At 36.9% G+C, this 19,670-nt stretch overlaps 3 protein-coding genes across 3 annotated transcripts; 2 read left to right on the forward strand and 1 right to left on the reverse strand.

Moving 5' to 3' along the window:
• The first annotated feature begins 3,990 nt into the window (after window positions 1–3,990).
• LOC104822626 (phosphoinositide phosphatase SAC2) lies at window positions 3,991–10,178 on the forward strand. Its single transcript, XM_010553897.2, has 16 exons — window positions 3,991–4,518; window positions 4,947–5,151; window positions 5,261–5,426; window positions 6,079–6,301; window positions 6,644–6,720; window positions 6,937–7,124; window positions 7,207–7,304; window positions 7,412–7,545; window positions 7,634–7,762; window positions 7,973–8,318; window positions 8,449–8,570; window positions 8,681–8,794; window positions 8,931–9,128; window positions 9,221–9,370; window positions 9,477–9,567; window positions 9,710–10,178. Exons 1-16 carry the CDS (start codon window positions 4,432–4,434, stop codon window positions 9,809–9,811), a joined length of 2,430 nt encoding a protein of 809 aa, XP_010552199.1. The 5' UTR covers window positions 3,991–4,431; the 3' UTR covers window positions 9,812–10,178.
• Window positions 10,179–11,017: 839 nt separating this feature from the next.
• LOC104822627 (transmembrane protein 45B-like) lies at window positions 11,018–12,546 on the reverse strand. Its single transcript, XM_010553898.2, has 2 exons — window positions 12,000–12,546; window positions 11,018–11,639 (listed from the first exon to the last, which is right to left on the reverse strand). Exons 1-2 carry the CDS (start codon window positions 12,502–12,504, stop codon window positions 11,188–11,190), a joined length of 957 nt encoding a protein of 318 aa, XP_010552200.1. The 5' UTR covers window positions 12,505–12,546; the 3' UTR covers window positions 11,018–11,187.
• A 1,562-nt stretch (window positions 12,547–14,108) lies between these two features.
• LOC104822628 (casein kinase 1-like protein HD16) lies at window positions 14,109–18,877 on the forward strand. Its single transcript, XM_010553899.2, has 16 exons — window positions 14,109–14,713; window positions 15,044–15,172; window positions 15,285–15,358; window positions 15,457–15,526; window positions 15,607–15,662; window positions 15,906–15,977; window positions 16,123–16,217; window positions 16,297–16,363; window positions 16,446–16,575; window positions 16,674–16,892; window positions 16,982–17,121; window positions 17,355–17,529; window positions 17,615–17,705; window positions 17,916–18,073; window positions 18,235–18,423; window positions 18,560–18,877. The coding sequence occupies exons 1-16, from the start codon at window positions 14,330–14,332 to the stop codon at window positions 18,617–18,619; spliced, it is 2,109 nt and encodes a 702-aa protein (XP_010552201.1). The 5' UTR covers window positions 14,109–14,329; the 3' UTR covers window positions 18,620–18,877.
• Window positions 18,878–19,670: the final 793 nt, after the last annotated feature.

Consider the following 19,670-nt stretch of genomic DNA (forward strand, 5'->3'; position numbering starts at 1 on the left):
CCCCCCCCCAAAAAAAAAATTGCTCCCTCTAAAAGAATGTTTTTGCAAAAAAAAAAAAAAATCATTTAACACACCTCTAGTCTTTTACAATTGGTCAAATTTTTTTATTTGAGGATAAATTCGGAATTTATTTAAATTTCATGAACCACGAAGGCGAAAGCTCTGCATAGACGTGTGGTGGTTAGTGAAGCCAATGAGGAACAATGACGTGGAGAATCCAACAAAGCAAAAACAAATGATTTTCTGTTTATTATATTTTAAAGGCAACTGGATCCACACATACAATGATTAAAAATCATTTAAGTAAATAAATTAATTAGGAAGAGTAAATTAAAATGTAATCATCCAGGTCATAGTGAAAAAGGTCAACGTTGAAATTTTCTGTGCTCCATTCACATTCTCAATTATTTGGCATATACATACCCATAAATATATATATATATATATATATATACATCACAATATTAATTACAGTATTTATAATAATTAGTGTATTTGAGGAAAGTCATTAAAGAAAAGACAAGAAGGAAAATGGCAGATGAACCACTCGTTGCCCAAAAAAAGGACAACTGTTTGCTCAATCATTGGGCAAACCTACTTCTCTCTGATTTTCCACATTTTCGGCTTTCCATCTTTTCTTCAAAAATCTCTTCTTGTTACCCAAAACTCTATATATATATATATATATATTTACACTTACAGTGGTTCTCACCAAATGTTTTAATATTACATATTTTAACAAGTGTAAACTAATTATAAATTGACTACTTTGGGTATTTGGTTATTACATAGCTCACAATTTTATGTTTATTGTTATAGTATTAATGTAGATTTATCATTGTTTATTGTATATTATATGTGTTGTAGACCAAAAAAAATATTGAATTTTTTAAATATAATTCTTAAGCTCTCTACATTCATTAGTTTTATTTCTCTATATAATCACACTAGTTTGTACGTTTTTTTATATTTTTTAATCAAAGTGTAAAAATTTTAATTTCTAAAATTGATGAATTTTATAAATTAAAATTACAGTCATCTAAAAATAAATAATTTAAAATGAAACTCTAAATATAATATCTAAACCAAATATGTTTGAACAACGATACAATCTCATATCAAATTATACTAAAATATTTCTCTTAATAACATAACCTAATTTTTCTAATTATATGGATTGGAAATATATTATACAATTTCTCCTAATTAAAAATATTTTATTCTTTTCTTTTAGATTTGGGCTGGTAATTAAGCTTACTACGACAAAACTTTATTTCAAAACAACAAAATTACAATTGGACGGAAAAAATAAAAGTACAATTTCTTTTTTAATCAGCCTTCATATATTTTCACCTTTTTTTTCATTGTTTTGAAAAAGGAGAGAAATTACAAAAAGAGCCGCCACGGTGGTCCAACAAATCCACGTGATGCTCGTTAAGACATGACGAATAGTTCGCGTGTAGCCACGTCATCACTGCCAGCTGTCTCCAGTTCCTCGCTTCGAGGGACTTCGCCATGTTGTACACGTCACTCCCTTAGATCCCCTCTCTCTCTTATAGCTGTTGGATCTGCCATCCAACGGTCAGGGAGCTTTTGTCAGTGTTCTTCCTTAGCCACGTAGATTCGTATATATATATATATATATACCAGCATACATTTATACATTTATTCTGTTTTTCTTTTTGGACAAGTTACGCGAGACCATTTCATCATAAATGTTAAAACGAATTCATTTATACTTTTCTAAAATTATATGTAACTACTAAATTTCAATTTTATGTATAATATATGTGGATATACATCGTGTATACGTGTATATTTGATTGTATACAAACCAGATGACGAGGTATGTCTCAAAATATAATCGTCCATGGAAACATAAATATTATGAGCGTAAATCCAAATTCTTGGGTTTTATCATATATATTCGGATCGATGAAATCAAAATCCTAATATTGAATTATTACTGTGAAACAAGGTGTTATGTATCGTGATCTAGTGGTTGAGATTATTGATTCGTCTTTCAAATATATGAAAATGGAACTACGGTTTCTTTAAAATAAAATACAAAATCATTCTTATATAAGCTAGCCATTGAGTGTACGATAAAAAGCATCACATGGTTCAACAGTGAATATGTGCAACTTGTGTTTATTTTTATAATAAGTCCGAAAATTATAAGATATTTATGATCATAGATTACGTCCTTGACGGCCCATCCAAATGAAAAATAAAATATTGTATTGGATGCATGGAATTCTTCACGAGAACCACAAACTATACTCCGTTCGGGTCTACAACCGATGTTACCGGCAGATTATTTTCAAAAACGGCATGTATTATCTTTAGATATTTATATTATAATCTTAATAAAGTTTTGGATCATAACCTATATTTTCGATATAATTTTTTAAAAAATACGTTTGTTGATATGATAAAAGCTACATACTTTATGCAAAGATAATCTGGTCAAGACATTTGGATCATTGTATAAATTTCCTTTTGTTTTTTCTATGTAAAAATATTTAATTAATATATTTACACACTACTCTTATATGGTAGTAATGAAAGATTTCCTGTCCGTGGCATTTGTTGTTCCCGGTTGTGAACACTATTATAAATGATCGAATATAAGAAGATTCATAATATGAATTATTTATAAATTATAAACTGGACTATATGAGAATATAAAGCAAAATTTAGTTAAATATTAAAAGGGCGATTGACAAATAAAATATGGAAGAAATTGGGAATACCTTTTCCAACAGAATTATATAGCAAGATGGAAATATAAATATATACCAATTAAAAATGATTTTTCACATTTTTAATTAGTAAAAAAACGTCATTATAGTATATGCTGATCACGTTCGTCATTTGACTATTTAGTTTTTTTTTACTATTAACTTATTAAATATTAGCAGCATACATCTAAGTAAATTATTAATCTATCAATAATGATATAATTCAAAATATCATATTTCATGTAAACATAAAATTGTAGTTAAGTCCCATTTTAATTCTAAAAAATTAGGATAATACAAATACATAATCGTTAAATCCGAATTAAATTGACATCTATTAGAAAACCCTAAATAAAATATATAATTTTATAAAAAAAAATTATATCAATTCGTTTTTATCTCAATTTAAAATAAATTGATAATAATAATTTATGATTATAAATATAATTTTTAAAAATAGGATTGAAATCGTGAAATAACATCATAGATTCTTAGACATATATATTTGAGCGTTTTTATAAAGATAAAATGTTATTTATGGATAGTTAAAGTTTTATTAAATAATCATATTATAAACATATTTAAAAACAAATACATTTACAGCTTCATTGATTTAAAATCCTAACTGCATGTAGATATGAACAATTTATATAACATATTATAATGTGGTATATGTGTTAAAAAAAAATTTATGTTTGATTTGAATTTGTGTATGGTTAATGTTTTAAGTAGATATATATTAAAAATTAAAGATTTTGTTAGATATATTTTTAAATATGAATGTTTATTCAGATACATATTAATTGTGATTTTAAATAGTTTTACTTATAAAAGTCAATAAATTTTATAAATGTTCAATACATTTTATTCAATCACCCATAATAACTTAAATTTCGATAGACAAAAAAGAAAGACAAACTAGTTTTGTAGTGATTTGATACGAGGAAATTGAGAAAACCCATTTCCATTCCAAATCAATAATATTATATAAAAAAATAAGAGGAGATTGAATAATTATGTAAATTAAGGAAAATACTATATATTGGAACCATACAAATATAACACGTTATCAGTTACCCTTTCGAGTTACCAACTCGCCCGAGTCAAACACGCCTTTTCGAAATCAAATATCACAAAGGAACCTTTTCCCCCAAATTAAAAAACAAAAACAAGTAAGAATATAATAATTGATGAATTTACGGCTCTATTTCGTACGGCCGCCTAAAGTTAAAAAACAAAACACCACACACAAAAAAACATCATTTTTTTTCTTTCCTCGCAAATTTTGTGGTTCTAGTCTCCGCAGCTCTGTCATCATCCTCTCCATCTTCTTATTCTTCATTTTCTCTGCCATTCTGAATCAATCTGAGAAATTTTTCTGATTTTCCCGTAAAGTCTTCGATTCGGAGACTGTTTGCGGAAAGGGTGAATTGGGTCCTTTTTTGTTTTGTCTGGATTTTGATCTCTCTGTGTATCTGGTTACAGTTGTAATTGTACCCATTTTTTTTCTATGTATGTATAGTTTTGTGCTTGTGAAGATTCCGGTTTCTTGTGAGCTGTAAGATTTTGGGGATTCCTTCTTTGATCTAGTTCGAGTTCGTGTTATTCTTCTTCTGCGATTTGGTTTCGTTTCGTTTCTGAATCGAAGGCCCGAGTTTCGAGAACTCAGGGTCGGAACAGTTTATCGATGGCGGCGTCGGAGAAATGGATCGAACAAGGAGACGACACGAGTTCTTCGTATCTGCAGAAATTCAGGCTCTATGAAACTCGCTCGGTGATTCTCTCTTATGTCACTCTCTGACAGTTCATCGGCTCTGCTGATTTGCTTGTCTCTTAGATGTCGTTTTGAAATTTGAATCTTTTTGGGTTTTTTTTCCTGTTCCACGACACAGCTCTGTGTATTGATTCCTTGCGTGTAATTGACTAGAGATCCAAATTTCGTGATGTGTTTCCAATTTTCTTGCTCTTAGCTTTGAGTGAATGATTCGTTTTCATTCTGCTGCATCTGGGTTTATCTTCTGAGCTGAAAATTCATGTCGGTTGATTGCGAGATCTCTTGATCTCTTGGGATTTCAAGATTTGAACTTTTTTCTTGTCTGAATTTGTCAATTATGCACTCACATCTTGATGTGGCTCCCGATCTGATCTGCTCTTGTCTGAACAACATGCTATCATGTACTTGTGTTGGGCTTCTGTGATCAGAACTTCTACATGATTGGAAGAGATAAAAACCGAACCTTTTGGAGGGTTCTTAAGCTGGACAGGACAGAGCCAACAGAGCTAAACATTCATGAAGATTCTACCGCCTATACAGAAGCGGAATGCTTCGAGCTTTTGAGAAGGATACACGAAGGGAACAGATCAACCGGGGGGCTGAAATTTGTCACCACCTGCTACGGGATAGTTGGTATGCCCATTGCCAGCCCGACTATCGTGTTATCTTATCCATAGTTCTTGAATTGCACCTTCCTTTGGTTTTGAAACTGACGTTTGTTTCTTGAAAATTCTTCATTTAGGATTCGTAAGGTTCTTGGGACCGTATTACATGCTGATAATAACAAAAAGAAGGATGCTTGCTGCAATTTGCGGCCATTCTGTGTATGCCATAGCCAAGAGCGAGATTATCACAATTCCACATGCCTCTGTGCTATCCAATGTGGCTTATTCTAAGGACGAGAAAAGGTCTTTATGTCACTTTCTGCTTGTAAATGGAACGTGTACTTTGGTATCCCTATCGACACATTCGCTTCAAATTATAATCCTTCACTTGTATTTAGATTCTAAGATCATTATGGTGTCCTGTTCTATAGTCCCCCCCCAGTTTGCATAATAACAGTATTCGGAGTTTCTCTAGTAGACGGGTTTGGTATTGCTGAGGTAACCATTGAGCCATTTTCGTCAGTGTAAATATTTCTGTTCGTAAACTACTAAACTAGTTATATGAGCTCCTGTGATCCAATTCATTTCAGGTTCTTCTGATTTTGCTGTTTGCCTTTTGGAGATGATCCAGCTATTAGAATCCTTCCCTTTTCTTATATTTTTAGCCAGGCTTTGTTGTTGCATATTTGAATCTACTATTTCTAGATATTCTTCTCTCGCATCTGCACAGGGAGATACCGACAGTTCTGTTGTATTTGCTTTTAACATTTTGTATGGTGCTGAGGTATTATTATCCAGAAGGGGGAAAATCATTTCAATTTCCTTCTGTTTTCTGTTTAACGTTTATTTTGGTTAATTCATTTAATCGTTGATTTTTCTTTTCTTTTATCGAGTTATGCAGGTTCTAAAGCATTTTTCCATTTGTTTGTTGTGTGTCTCCCTCGACGTTTTATAGGTACAAGAAGCTACTGTGCGCTGTTGATCTCACGAAGGACTTCTTTTTCAGCTATTCTTATTGCATCATGCATAGCCTTCAGAGGAATCTTTGCAATAACGTGAAAGGACAGACTTATTACGAATCCATGTTTGTTTGGAATGAGTACTTAACCCGGGGGGTTCGGAGTAAGCTGAAGGATTGTTTGTGGACTGTTGCCTTGGTATACGGATTCTGCAAGCAGGTATTTTTTTTTACATTTTCATATTAAGAAAAATGTTAAGCTCGAACTAACTTTGCTGATCTGTTTTTGATTCTTTAATTTCTTTTTAGTCTATAGTTGCTTGTTTGATTAGATTTACATGATTGTTCTAACATTAAAATTACCGAGACACGTTAACGTCACCCTGTAGATGATGTCTCGTTGTTTCTTGAATTTCTGGATTTCGAAAAATGCAGCATGCAAGGAGAGAAGCTCTTTCATATTTAAGCTAACACTGCCACTCCCTCTGTATGAATGCTTTCTCAAGTGTTTGCTATTTGTACACAATTTTTAGAACTTTGCTCGCTTGAATTTGGAATGTAGGTTAAACTCTCGATATCAGAGAAGAGCTTTAAGTTGACACTCATTGCCCGTCGATCACGGCATTTTGCTGGCACGAGGTACAGTCTCTAGTCTTGCCCCAAGTATCTCTCTCTTTTTCGTTTGTAGCCCACATGATCTGCTTATATATAATGGAAGTTTCTGGTTTTTTCAGACATGCTTCCACTTTTATGTTGTGTGCATGCTGAAGATAAACTCCATCTGTCATTTCTGTTCATATGTAATTAACTTTTGAGTTTGTTGCTGGATTCATAACCTTCTGTCTTTTGCCTCAGATATCTGAAGCGTGGTGTGAATGAGAAAGGCAGGGTAGCTAATGATGTTGAGACAGAACAGATTGTCTTTGAAGATGTTCCATGTGGTTCTCCTGTCCGAATAAGTTCTGTAGTTCAGAATCGGGGTTCAATTCCTTTGTTTTGGTCTCAGGAGACATCACGCTTGAATCTCAAACCCGATATAATATGTATGATATGTGTTCTCTGACGGATAATGTTCTTATCATTTGCGTTTAAGCTTGTAGGATAATCTGTCTTATCTGTCTACAGTGTCCAGGAAAGACTCCAACTTTGAGGCAACTAGACTTCATTTCGAAAATCTAGCAAAAAGATATGGAAACCCGATTATTATTTTGAACTTGATAAAGGTCAGTTTTTTTCAACTCATCAATGATGTAATCTTCATGTATAGTTTTGAGACAGATTTTGGTAGAATCTTTCTGGTAACTCTTGATATGTGTTTGACTGATAACAGACACGTGAGAAAAGGCCACGGGAGACTATTCTGCGTTCAGAGTTTGCAAATGCCATTAGATTTATAAACAAAGGGTTGAACAAGGAAGAACGTCTAAGGCCTCTTCACTGGGATTTGCATAAACATTCCAGAAAGTAAATGATCATATGCTTCTTTGTTTCCTTTATTAATCGTTTGAAGATAATGTCTCTTACTGAAAGTGGGCATGCTCTTTTTTTTCAGCAAAGCTACAAACGTATTGGCAATTCTTGGGAAACTTACTAGTTACGCGCTGAACTTGACCGGCATCTTCTACTGCCAGCTATCTTCTGATCTAAGAGCAGAAGGGTTGCAGAATCCGTCCTGCTTGGAGTAAGTATCCGTCCTATGAACCATAAATGGTTTTCTTGCTTTGATTATATCGTTAGTCTCTTTTGTATCCACTAGGTATTGGAACCAAAGTTTTTCTGGTTGATTTTAGTATAGATCCTTGTCTGAATGTAATGTTCAGTTGCCTTAAAGTGAAATGCTACTTCTAAACGCAAAATCTAATGCTTTCTCCTCTCTATAACTTGATTGTAGGAAAAGCGACGGTGAATGTACTACATCTAAAGATGAAACTGCTTTAAACTTGACAACAGAGAGCACTAAAAATGATAGTGACGGCAAAGATGATCACAGAAAGAAAGCCACTATGATTCAGAAAGGAGTACTGAGAACAAATTGCATAGACTGTTTAGATCGTACCAATGTTGCTCAATATGCTTATGGGTTGGCAGCACTCGGGCATCAGCTTCATGCTTTAGGGTTTACAGAATCTACTAATATCGATCTTGACAATCCCCTCGCTGAAGATTTGATGGGAATTTATGAGACAATGGGTGATACACTCGCACTTCAGTACGGAGGATCTGCAGCACACAACAAGGTATTACTGTAGAGGTTTCAACTGTTTCACACATATTCGATCTTAATCTTTTGTTTTTTTTAATCAATTGTTATTCTCGAGATTGTTATGTAAGGCGGCATGAATATTAAACTCGATGGGTTGTGGACAGATATTTTGTGAAAGGAGAGGACAATGGAAAGCGGCAACACAGTCCCAGGAGTTCTTCAGAACTTTACAACGTTACTACAGTAATGCCTATATGGACGCCGAAAAGCAAGATGCCATTAACGTGTACGCTGACATAAGTTTTCTTCTTTACACCGTTCATACCAAACATCGGGTTCAGACACAAAGATTTGTACTGATCTCAGGCGATTCTTTGGCTTGAATCCCTTGTGCAGGTTCTTGGGATATTTTCAGCCACAACCGGGCAAACCAGCCTTATGGGAACTGGGTTCAGACCAGCATTACAATGCTGCAAGATTTGGTGCCAATGCCATTGCAGAGATTGCGAGGTACAATTTTTGGTTAATAAGATCCGGATATGAGTGCTCTATAACACTCTCTGGTCATCGAGACACGGGAATGAAAAATCTTTGGTTTTCTTTTTTCCTGAATATTGTCTGATGGGTGAAACTTTGATTGCCTCAGATCTTCGATAAAACGATCCATGTCAGAAAGTAATATCCTCTGTGAGAGCAACTCAACTGCATTGGGGACAGTGGTTGGACATGGCCTTTCCTTGCCCGAGAAGGATCAAGAAGTGAAGGTTTTTTCAGAGTCCAATCCCGAGATCTCGACATGTGAAACCACTATGTCAGCTGATGATGCCATCATATGTGATCCAAGGTAAGCTCATGATGATTCACTGTCGATGGCGAAATCTTTTCATGGAGTCCACTGACTTAAAGCGTCACTGTCATGTCATCGAGGTGTTGCAGGCAGCTGGTGAAGGATATGGAGCCATATCATATTCTCGAAAACGATTGTTTATGCTTTGATGGGCATGCTGAGCAATGTGCATGCGCAGAGTTTGATATGGATTGGGTTTCCTCTTCGGGAAACTCGTGCGAAGACGAGAGTTATGGCAGGTAAAGTTTCTTTCTTGGCCAACCAAATCTCTCAAGCAATTTCTCCGATGTAGCTTCCATAAATGATAAAACTAAACTCCTCGTTCTATACTTGTTTTATCTGCAGATCCACGGCCCTTCGGTCATCAGAAAACGTGCCAGAAGATATAAAAATCGAATCAGCAACTTCCGCGAGTGAATCTGGTTCCAGCTTAAAGGTGACTGACTCCTTTCCATGTTCCACAATGAATCCATCAAATCCTCTAATCTGTGATCAAACTTACTAGTGTTTCCTCATCGAAAGGCGGAACCTTTGGATGAATCAGTCATACTCTGTTACTTTCTGGTGCTGCATTGCAGGGAGGGGAAATAAACGAAAGCAAACACACCCGGGAAGATGTAGGAGGACTTCCCGAACGTTTCGTGAGGTGGGTATTGCATGGAGATGGCCATTTCTGGTGATGATGATGGAAGATTATGTCTGAAAAGATTTTAACAGATAGGTTTCAGATCCTAAATTGAGAAGAACCACCCCAAGGGTGAGCTGTTCTTCCTCCTACACAGAAAAAAGATCGAGTCCAGCGGTTGATAGATAGCGGAAGAGAGGATTGAAAAGGAGAACAGGAAATCGGAAAAGAAAAAGAAAAAAAATGAAAATCACTAACAAGCGTTAATTGATTTCTCGGAAACAAGGAGAGAATTGCAGAAACTTGTAAGTAGCTTACAATATGACAGTGGAAACGGGGTTCATGGATCTTTGGGATTTGCCCTCTTGAAGCTCATGAAAACATCTCTCTGTAAATATATATACACACACACTTCAATTGTATTCTGCAGAACTTTTGAGTGCAATACGTTATGAACTTTATAAGAAGAGAGCTATGGAAAGTACAAGCGGAGTTCATCGACAACCAGATGTCATTCTAAACACATCCATTACAGAACATCTTACCAAACGCAGAGAAACTGAGAGATCAGTAACATTACATCTCAAGAAACCTCGACTTGGACGGTATGGGTTTTGGGCGGCGGCGGCGGCTTCTTCTCCACCGTAACCGTCAAAACCCCGTCTTTGTATTTGGCGGCCTCTGCCTCGACGTTGGAGCTTTCGGGCAAACGGAATCTCCTCTCTAACCTAATGTAGTTGCTACCTTCTTCACTCTCCTCTTCCCATTGCTCTTCACCACTAACGTTCTCTCTTCCTCCACCATTACCTGACACAGAGACCAAGATCGTCTGCGCTGTTCATATGTCTCCTGCTTATCAAACCACATGGTTATGCTTGGCTTCCACTGTCCTAAGCCAAGATCGTCTATGTCACTTTTGCTTTCATTATTCTTTACTATTTTCATTGTTCTTAGTAATTCACTTATCATATTATTATAAAAATTAATTTATGTTTTCTCTAACACTTATTTACATCATAAAAAATATTTACACTCAGATCACTTATTCCCGCAGTTAATTAATATCGGTTTATATAAACTGGTGTGGCTAGAGGTAAATATATATCACGAATTTATATTGTAAAACATCGGCATATTTGTTTGATGCAAAAACCTATAACCGCTGCAACTTTTTTTAATTTTTTTTTGTAATTCCCTATTATATTTTATTTATTTTAAACGTCTTTTTTTCATTAGTTTAACCGATGGCTTTTGTATCATAAAAAAGAAAAATAATTTATATTACTCGCTCTTTTACGTCTATATATATATATATACGTAGCCCAATCAGGCTTTAATTTGTACAATCACCCACTTTCTTTCTTTTTTCTATAATTGATTACTATTTTGTACAAATTTGTGTGGACTATAACACCTAATGAATCAACCACGTCATCGTATATGATCCGTATGAACGCCATTTATCTTCTCCAAATTCTTCTCACCTTTCAACGTCACGATCTCCAACCAATTTACCCATCTGGGCTTGCTTATATTCGGCGGCTCGATGCCTTGTTCCGTCTGATCTCTGGCGGTCAAAGTTGAGTACTGAACGTTTTCACCATAAACCCGATCAAGAAACAAGTAAAGGGACACGACAAAGAGTGTGATTCCGACAAGGAACCAACTAAACTCGATGTTGACCAGCGACTTGGCTCGGTCCAAGGCGTCGTGGCTCGAGCATCGGACCACGCGGTGGCCGTCTTCGAGGTGAAGGAAACATCCCTTTGGGATCAAACTTGGCGTCCAAAGCATGTAACCCATCGCTATGAGCCATACTCCTTGAAAGGCTATGCTCGATGATCTCACAAAACTCGCCAAGAAACTCTCTGGCATCGCCATTCCTACCGATAATTAACAAAAAAGAAGTATGTAGTATATGCCCTAGGAATTAGTTGTGATGACCTCTATAAATTTTTTTAAAAAAAAAAATTGTATATAAAAACAATTAAGAATCTAATTTAATTTTGATTATTAGTTGGTCCCACGTTAGAAAATTCAATCCCGGGTACCACGTAATTTAACTCAAGTTACGTGATTAGTATGAGATTTCGGAAACTGACAAAAAAGTTCGAAAATTTAGCTCCAAGTAAACTACAATACGTACAAAAGTCGACATGTGACCGACACGAGATTCCGTCTGTCTTGTAATAAACGACGAACAAATCTACAAAGTAAGAAGCTTTAGGATTGTCGGAAAATACCCAGGAGAGTTGTGACAAGAGAGACGAAGATGACGAATTGGAGGAGCAAATGGTAATGCCCCTCAATGCCCATATGATCACTGGAATGGAGATGGAAAAGGAAGAGTTGCTGAGCAAAAGCAACGGCTCCAACGAAGTTGGTGAGTCCGTAACTAGCCCTAGTCCCGGTCTTGTCGAAAACAAGCGCGAAGGCGGCGTAGACAAAGAACGTCACGGAGATAGAAGAGTGTTCGAAATTGTGGAGATGGTTCGCAGGAATGGAACCGTCGGAGTCGAAAGGCTGGTGCTTTCTGGGTCCTATGACGAGCTCCATGGCTATGGAGATGGAAGAGCCGAGCATGATTAAGTAGAGTTCTAAGTGTCTGAGTTTCGACGTTGGGAACCATGGCGATGAAGTGTAGCTTTTGGGTTGAAGGCAAAAGAGTTTGATGTGGTTGAATAAATGCCACAGGCCAAGTGCCAAGAAGGCAAACCCTGGAGCAACATGACCCACAAGTGTTCCCATAAGAGAGAGAGAGAGAGAGAGAGAGAGAGAGAGAGAGAGAGAGAGAGAGAGGGATGAATTAGAGGGAGTATGGGTTAAGAAGTGGATTAAATCAAAGGGGTTGAGTCTCTAGAGGGTTCTCTTTGGAAAAGTTTTACAAGTAATTAATTGAATAATTTTACCCGAAAAAGTAATTAATTGAATGAATGAAGTAAGAGGTGGTGATGGTGATGGTGATGGTGATGGATGGCTTGGAGAATAAGGGATTGACCGAATTAGGTAGGGCTTCACGTGGGGCTCTCTCTTTGGCTCCTAAAATTCGAGAATTTAACCTTTGGTGGTTTAAGTCAAAATATTAATTATTTTATTAATCTCTTTCATCTTTTTAATTATATTGTGTCCATTGAGGAGCAATTTTATCCTAATCTCACTTAATTGGATCGATGTTGAATTAGATGCGTTTGTAACAAATCGTTTCCATCCATCTCAATTCAATGCAAACAGTAACTTTTTGTGATTGTTGTGGTAAAATATTTTGGTTCAAGGATCTGTTCCGTCCCGAGTTCGAGTTTTAAGTTGGGGAGATAGCGTATAATTCAAATCACATAGTTGGTTTCCGACCCCGAGATTAGTCTGGATTTCGACCCAGAATATTCGGTTATAAAAAAAATGGTTCACATGATAATATGAATTAATATATATATGGACCGTAATCCGTCGTTACGTTCGGAAATCAATATAACGACGCATACACGACAGATATATGACGTCGGTAAAGTTTGCTACGGATAAGTCCGTCGCAATGTGCGACAAACAGAAACGCGACGGTCTACGACGAACTTCTATCCGTCGGTAAAATAACGACGGATAACGACGGAAATTTCCATCGTAATTGTGCGACGATTAACCGACCGAAACAAATTTGCGACAGCTCCGTACCGACGGATTTGTCCCCGTCGTGATCCGTCGCAAAGAAGTTGTTGCGACAAATATTTGTTCGTTGTGCGACGGATATTTCCGTCGTATATGCATTTGTATTTTTGTAGTGAACTATGGATTGAATACCATGGTGAAAGTTTAAAAAAAAAATACTCTATATATCTTTATGCACCCAAAATCAACCTTTGTATATATGTTTCAAATCACATAAAAAAAATTATGTAAAAAAATGTGTGAACCACTAGTATTAGATTAATAATTGTTAGCCTTAGCATGCATATAGCAAACCCTATAGGAGTAATAAAAGCCATAGATTATGAAATAAATTTCACAAATTAAGCTTATAAAACACATGTTGATTTTCGCATGAACCCGATAAAAAGATTGGATAAATGATCCGGTATTAGTTTGGATCTCGATCCAATATAGCCGGTAACGATTCAATTTTTTTTGGATAAACGAATAATAAAAAAAAGAGGATAACAACGCAACGTGCATGAAAGTTTAATTCTTTTATTTTTTTATTTAGTAGACTCCAAACACAATTTTCCCAAATAACTAATAAAAACGACGCCGTCTCAAGTAATTAATTTAACGACCGTTACGTACATGAAACTTGGCTGATATTTTCATGCCATATCGCTGACGTGGCATATACCATTTCCTTTTTTTTTCTCTCTCTCTATCCAATTTGCTTTTCTTCGATTTTTCTTGGGTACTTATTCCTCCGGTACCGAACCCTAGTCCACCCCGGATTGATTTCTCATCGGGGAAACAAAGAAATCAGATCTCTTCCTTGGATTCCTAACCCTAGTTTTCAGATCCGTCATGAGCCTGATGATCGTTTTTGGAGGACTATAATGATCGGATTCTCCGCGCCCCGTATCGATTGCATGGGGTTTGAGCTATGCCGGAGCGTCGCCGTGGAGTCCGCCGTGGTCGTGGTGGTGCTTCTGTAGCTCTCAATCATCTGGAACAGCCATCGGAGGAGAGGAAACAGCGGCGGAGCTACGGCAGAGGCCGTGGTGCTGTCGGCGGAGGAGTCACTGAGGCGGCGGAGAGGCCGAGGACGAGATTGGCGGCGAGGAGGTTGAATCAGGAAGACGAGGGCATCGCTCAGGAGAACCCAGTGATCATAGTTTCGGAGGAGAGTGACATCGATAGGAAGAAGGGTAAAAAGGTTGTGGGCGAAGAAGATAAGAAAGACATGGCAATCGGGAACAATAGTGGTGGGTCGAACAAGGCTGCCGCGCAGGAAGAGGAAGGGAATACGACCCCGTTCCCAGAGAGGGTATTGATTTTTTTCTTGTAATTATCTTGAATGTTCGTCGGAATTGGATGAGACTGTCGGAGCTTCATTTGTACTTGTTTGGTATTAATCATGGTTTAGACATGGAAGTCGGTTCCGATCTAGGTTGACTATGCATTGTGTTTGTGTCCAGTGCTTTCTTGGAACCTTGGTTGCTAGTTTGTGAAGTGTTTTGTATTGTTGCCTTAGGCATATGTTACAGTGGGTTTCTTTCCGGTGAAACATTTGGATTTCTGGAAATGCCTTGGAATATATATTTTGGCCAAAAGTTATTCTGATATAGACTAATGTTCATCTCTCTATGATTATCAGGTTCAAGTTGGAGGATCACCTTTATATAAGGTTGACAGGAAGTTGGGGAAGGGTGGGTTTGGACAAGTGTTTGTTGGCCGTCGTATTGGTGGTGGGAATGAACGTAGCGCAGGAGCAAGCATCATGGAGGTAAAAATATCTCCTTTTCATCTTGGCATCTTAGTGGTTGTTTATCATAAGTATCCGTATTCTAAGCTTAATTCCGTTACTCATCTCCGTTATTTCTTCTTTCTTTTGTCAGGTAGCACTAAAGTTTGAGCATCGAAGCAGCAAGGGTTGCAACTATGGTCCACCCCAGGAATGGCAGGTGTACAAGTAGGTTTCCCCTTTGGTTCTCTCTCTCTTTCTCTCTCTTCGCGTTAGGTTTAGTTGTTTCCTTAAGAAAAATCCTTGTTTTGTTTTGTGGTGATCAGCACTCTGGGCGGTATCCATGGAGTCCCTAGAGTACACTACAAAGGGAGACAAGGCGACTATTATGTTATGGTAAAAGTCTGCACTTCATGTTTATTCTTTTCTCACTTCAGTATCACTGATATGTTGGCTGTTGATAATTCTTCGTCCAGGTTATGGACATGCTTGGTCCAAGCTTATGGGATATGTGGAATTCTTCAGGACAAGCGTGAGTTTTCATTCCTTAATATGGCAAAGATCTTGGTTCATTATCCTGTGAATTCTGTTTTTCCATTCCACGTTGGATATACGAATTTTAAATGGGTTCTTTTTTACTTTTATGGCTCGAACCGTTGAAGTAGTAGTTTCATCTTTATAAACAAGTTTTCACATGTAGTAGCATGATGGTCAAAATCCATGGTCTGTAGAAATGTGATTATCCTAATGTTTTATTTTTCCCTTATATGAGCAGAATGTCCTCGGAAATGGTAGCTTGCATTGGAGTTGAGGCACTATCTATCCTCGAGAAGATGCACAGTAAAGGGTATTCGCTCGAGTTTTTATTTTGCATTTCACTTGGTTGTCCAAAGTTCTGCATTATCTCCTTTCTTTAATCCCTGCCCCTTTGGTTCTTATCTTTGCTCTTCATTTGACTAGAACATCAAGTCATGAGTTGCTTCTCGTTTCAGTTATGTGCACGGAGATGTTAAACCAGAGAACTTTTTACTGGGCCAGCCTTCTACACCTCAAGAGAAGAAGCTATTCCTTGTTGATCTAGGATTAGGTCAGTTGCGTTCATTCTCTCTTGGTAAATCTCATTAGCTATTTCTCTCCCTTTCTCATTGTCTGATCCAATGTTCCAGCGACAAAGTGGAGAGAGAGCGGCACTGGACAACATGTTGAATATGATCAACGTCCGGATATGTTCAGGTGAGATTGTTTGCAATTTGCTATTTCAGGATTTTGTTTTCTATTTTGCTTCTCTTGAATTTTCTTGCTCTGGTTTCTGTAGGGGGACAGTTCGATATGCAAGTGCACATGCTCATTTGGGAAGAACTGCTAGCAGAAGGGATGATCTTGAATCCCTGGCGTACACACTCATCTTCCTTCACCGAGGCAGATTGCCATGGCAAGGATATCAGGTATGATTGCTGTGATACATAATACATTATAAACTTTTGCTTTATGCACGCAGTTTAGCACATTTCGGTCTATAACTTCTATGCTTTCTCAATCTCAGGGAGATAACAAGTCATTCCTGGTTTGCAAAAAGAAGATGGCAACGTCCCCTGATATGCTTTGCTGTTTCTGCCCTCCTCCTTTCAAGCAATTTCTTGAGGTTGTGGTAAACATGAAATTTGATGAGGAACCCAACTATGCTAAGTTAATCTCTTTGTTTCAAGATCTCTTGGGGCCAAACCCGGCCATTCGACCTGTAAATACAGAAGGTGCTCAAAAGGTGATTGTTACATGATGTACATTTTTCCTTTTCTTCCTGGTATTATTCATTTCGGACTTTGTAGTCATTAGTTTTCTTTTGTTTGCTAGATCATTTTTCAAGTTGGACAGAAACGAGGTAGGCTGAGCATCGGAGAAGAAGAAGAAGTGCCTAGGAAAAAAGTCCGTCTGGGAGTTCCTGCAACACAATGGATATCGATTTACAATGCTAGGCAGCCGATGAAGCAGAGGTAACATCGATGGTTGCCTAATTATATGATCATAAAATCCATGGTTGCCGAATTATATGATCATGATGTCACAGTTAAATGATATTTATCTGACAGCTACCCACTTCACTGGAAAGTTTTAAAGAATTTGATTGATACTGTGATTATGCTGTCAATAGTTTCCTAGGTTGTAAACCCTCGGGTCGGTTGTGTGGTTTATTTACAATTTCACTGTTAATTTTATTTTGTGATAGGTATCATTATAATGTGGCCGATATACGATTGGCACAGCATATTGAAAAAGGTATTGCGGATGGTTTGTTGATAAGCTGTGTGGCATCATGTTCTAATCTTTGTGCCCTCATAATGGATGCTGGAACTGGCTTCACGAGCCAAGTTTATGAACTGTCTCCTGTTTTCTTGCACAAGGTAATTCCATTCATTTCTGTTTCCAATTCTTGTGTGTGTCTATGAAAATGGCCAGAAAATGAAAATCTTGTGCTGAATCTGATAGGAATGGATAATGGAGCAATGGGAGAAGAACTACTATATAAGTTCTATTGCTGGTTCCAACAATGGAAGCTCCTTAGTGGTCATGTCAAAAGGTATCTGCCTTATTCGTCTTCCATTTGTGCCACGAATCAATATACTGCTATGATTGTTATTTATGTCAACAATTGTAAAGAAACTTTAAATTTTGGGGATTTTTGCTAAGAACCTTGATGAAGGCTTTCGGGCAATGGATGTTCCTGTGATTTCCATAGTTTGCACGCTAGCAGCTGATCTTTTTTGCGGTTCAAATGTCTCTTTTGAAGGTACACAATTTACACAACAATCTTACAAGGTGAGTGATTCATTCCCCTTCAAGTGGATAAACAAGAAGTGGAAAGAAGGCTTCCATGTGACCTCAATGGCCACAGCAGGAAGTCGATGGGGTGTTGTGATGTCCCGCAATGCAGGCTACAGTGAACAGGCAAGATATTATCCACTTGATTTCTTCCATGGAATGGTTTTACAGTTATATACTCTAATATGCTTGATTCTACCCCGTTACTTTTTTATTCGCCTCTTACATTATAGATATTCTCCTTACAGCCGATGTATATATTTTTTTTATATAATTAATATCTGTAGGTTGTGGAGCTTGATTTTCTGTATCCGAGTGAGGGTATACACAGGCGGTGGAACAGCGGGTACCGAATCACATCAACAGCTGCAACGGCGGATCAAACTGCCCTCGTCCTTAGCATTCCAAGGCGTAGGCTGGTTGATGAAACTCAAGAGACATTGCGCACCTCCCAGTTCCCCAGCACTCATGTTAAGGTGACAATACCTCTCCCAGTCTAAACGACAGATTAGCTAAATGACCCGAAGAGTTGATGATCTCTTCCAGTCTTGAGAAATCATGAAAAGGTTTTTTTTCCCCCCTCTTTAATCGACTGTTTCTGTCATCGTGCAGGAGAAATGGGGGAAGAACCTCTATCTTGCATCTATATGCTATGGGCGAACTGTCTCTTAGAGACTTTGGATAGTGTTTACATGGACAGCTCAAGTCCCGGTTTCTGCTGGTTTCCTTAAGAGGGCTGCCTCTCTCTCTCTCTCTCTTGTTTTTGTTTTTTGTTTTTTGTTTTTTATTTTTTGTTCTGTTCAACTGTGAAGCAAATGTTGTTGTGATTCCTAAGTTCGGTTGTGAGGCCAATTACCAGCACCTTTATTGTATTTATATTTCACCTTTATCCAAGGAATTTTGTTATCAAATATCAACAGTTATGGCCTCTCTCTCTCTCTCTATATATATATATATATATATATCTGTGTGTGTGTATGTATGGGACTGTGTGTGTCCCAACGGTTGATTTTGGGAATAAACTGAAGCGTGTGATTGAGAAACAGTTTTGTCATAATAACTGTCCAGTTTTATCATCATCCATCCACACATCGCATTCAATTTAAAACGCCACAGCGTGACTTATTGCTAATGGTAATAATACGTTATTTATGATGTTTTTGGAAATTAAGATGGCCAGGATCTAAATCTGCGAAAAAATGTTGTCGGAAAGCATGTATATTACTCTACTGGAATCTTTTCAGTATTCAGACTCGTTAATGTTCAAGTCCAATCATTGGAATCTAATCTAAAAAAATTAATGAATTTTTTTAATTCCAATATAAAAATAAATAAAAAGGTTAGATCGGAGCAAAACTTTGTTTAAGAAAATAATTATTTCTTTGTAAATATAAAATTAAAATAAAAATATTCTAATCCAGAATCTAATGGAATGTCGGTTCAGGGTTAAGTCCTTTCTGTTAAAAGTGGGGGCGAAAAATGAGCCTTAGAGGCCATAGCTTTTTGCACGTGAAGACAGACAAAGGATTGTAACCTTAACATTGCCAGCAAAGTAACAAGAAACCTAATCTTTTCCCGTAACCACAAAAAGCGGATTTCTCTCCCTTGTGAATATCATTATTTATGAAGCTTCCTTTAACTGATGATTGAAAACGTACACTCTATCCACAAAATATAACCAATGTTGTGTTGTATCATATCTTAATCCCTTCCTATAAATTTA

The sequence above is a fragment of the Tarenaya hassleriana genome, unplaced genomic scaffold, assembly GCF_000463585.1.
Source record: "Tarenaya hassleriana unplaced genomic scaffold, ASM46358v1 Cleome37, whole genome shotgun sequence".
Classification (NCBI taxonomy): Eukaryota; Viridiplantae; Streptophyta; class Magnoliopsida; order Brassicales; family Cleomaceae; genus Tarenaya; species Tarenaya hassleriana.

Excerpts from the sequence above, each read along its gene's own strand:
- LOC104822628 (XM_010553899.2), top strand. The coding sequence starts at position 14,330 with ATGCCGGAGCGTCGCCGTGGAGTCCGCCGTGGTCGTGGTGGTGCTTCT. Across the intron at positions 16,364-16,445 it reads CAACGTCCGGATATGTTCAG|GGGGACAGTTCGATATGCAA; the intron begins GTGAGATTGTTT and ends TGGTTTCTGTAG. Across the intron at positions 17,530-17,614 it reads CTCCTGTTTTCTTGCACAAG|GAATGGATAATGGAGCAATG; the intron begins GTAATTCCATTC and ends TGAATCTGATAG.
- LOC104822626 (XM_010553897.2), top strand. The coding sequence starts at position 4,432 with ATGGCGGCGTCGGAGAAATGGATCGAACAAGGAGACGACACGAGTTCT. Across the intron at positions 6,302-6,643 it reads TATACGGATTCTGCAAGCAG|GTTAAACTCTCGATATCAGA; the intron begins GTATTTTTTTTT and ends TTTGGAATGTAG. Across the intron at positions 6,721-6,936 it reads CGGCATTTTGCTGGCACGAG|ATATCTGAAGCGTGGTGTGA; the intron begins GTACAGTCTCTA and ends CTTTTGCCTCAG.
- LOC104822627 (XM_010553898.2), bottom strand. The coding sequence starts at position 12,504 with ATGGGAACACTTGTGGGTCATGTTGCTCCAGGGTTTGCCTTCTTGGCA. Across the intron at positions 11,640-11,999 it reads TCTTGTCACAACTCTCCTGG|GAATGGCGATGCCAGAGAGT; the intron begins GTATTTTCCGAC and ends AATTATCGGTAG.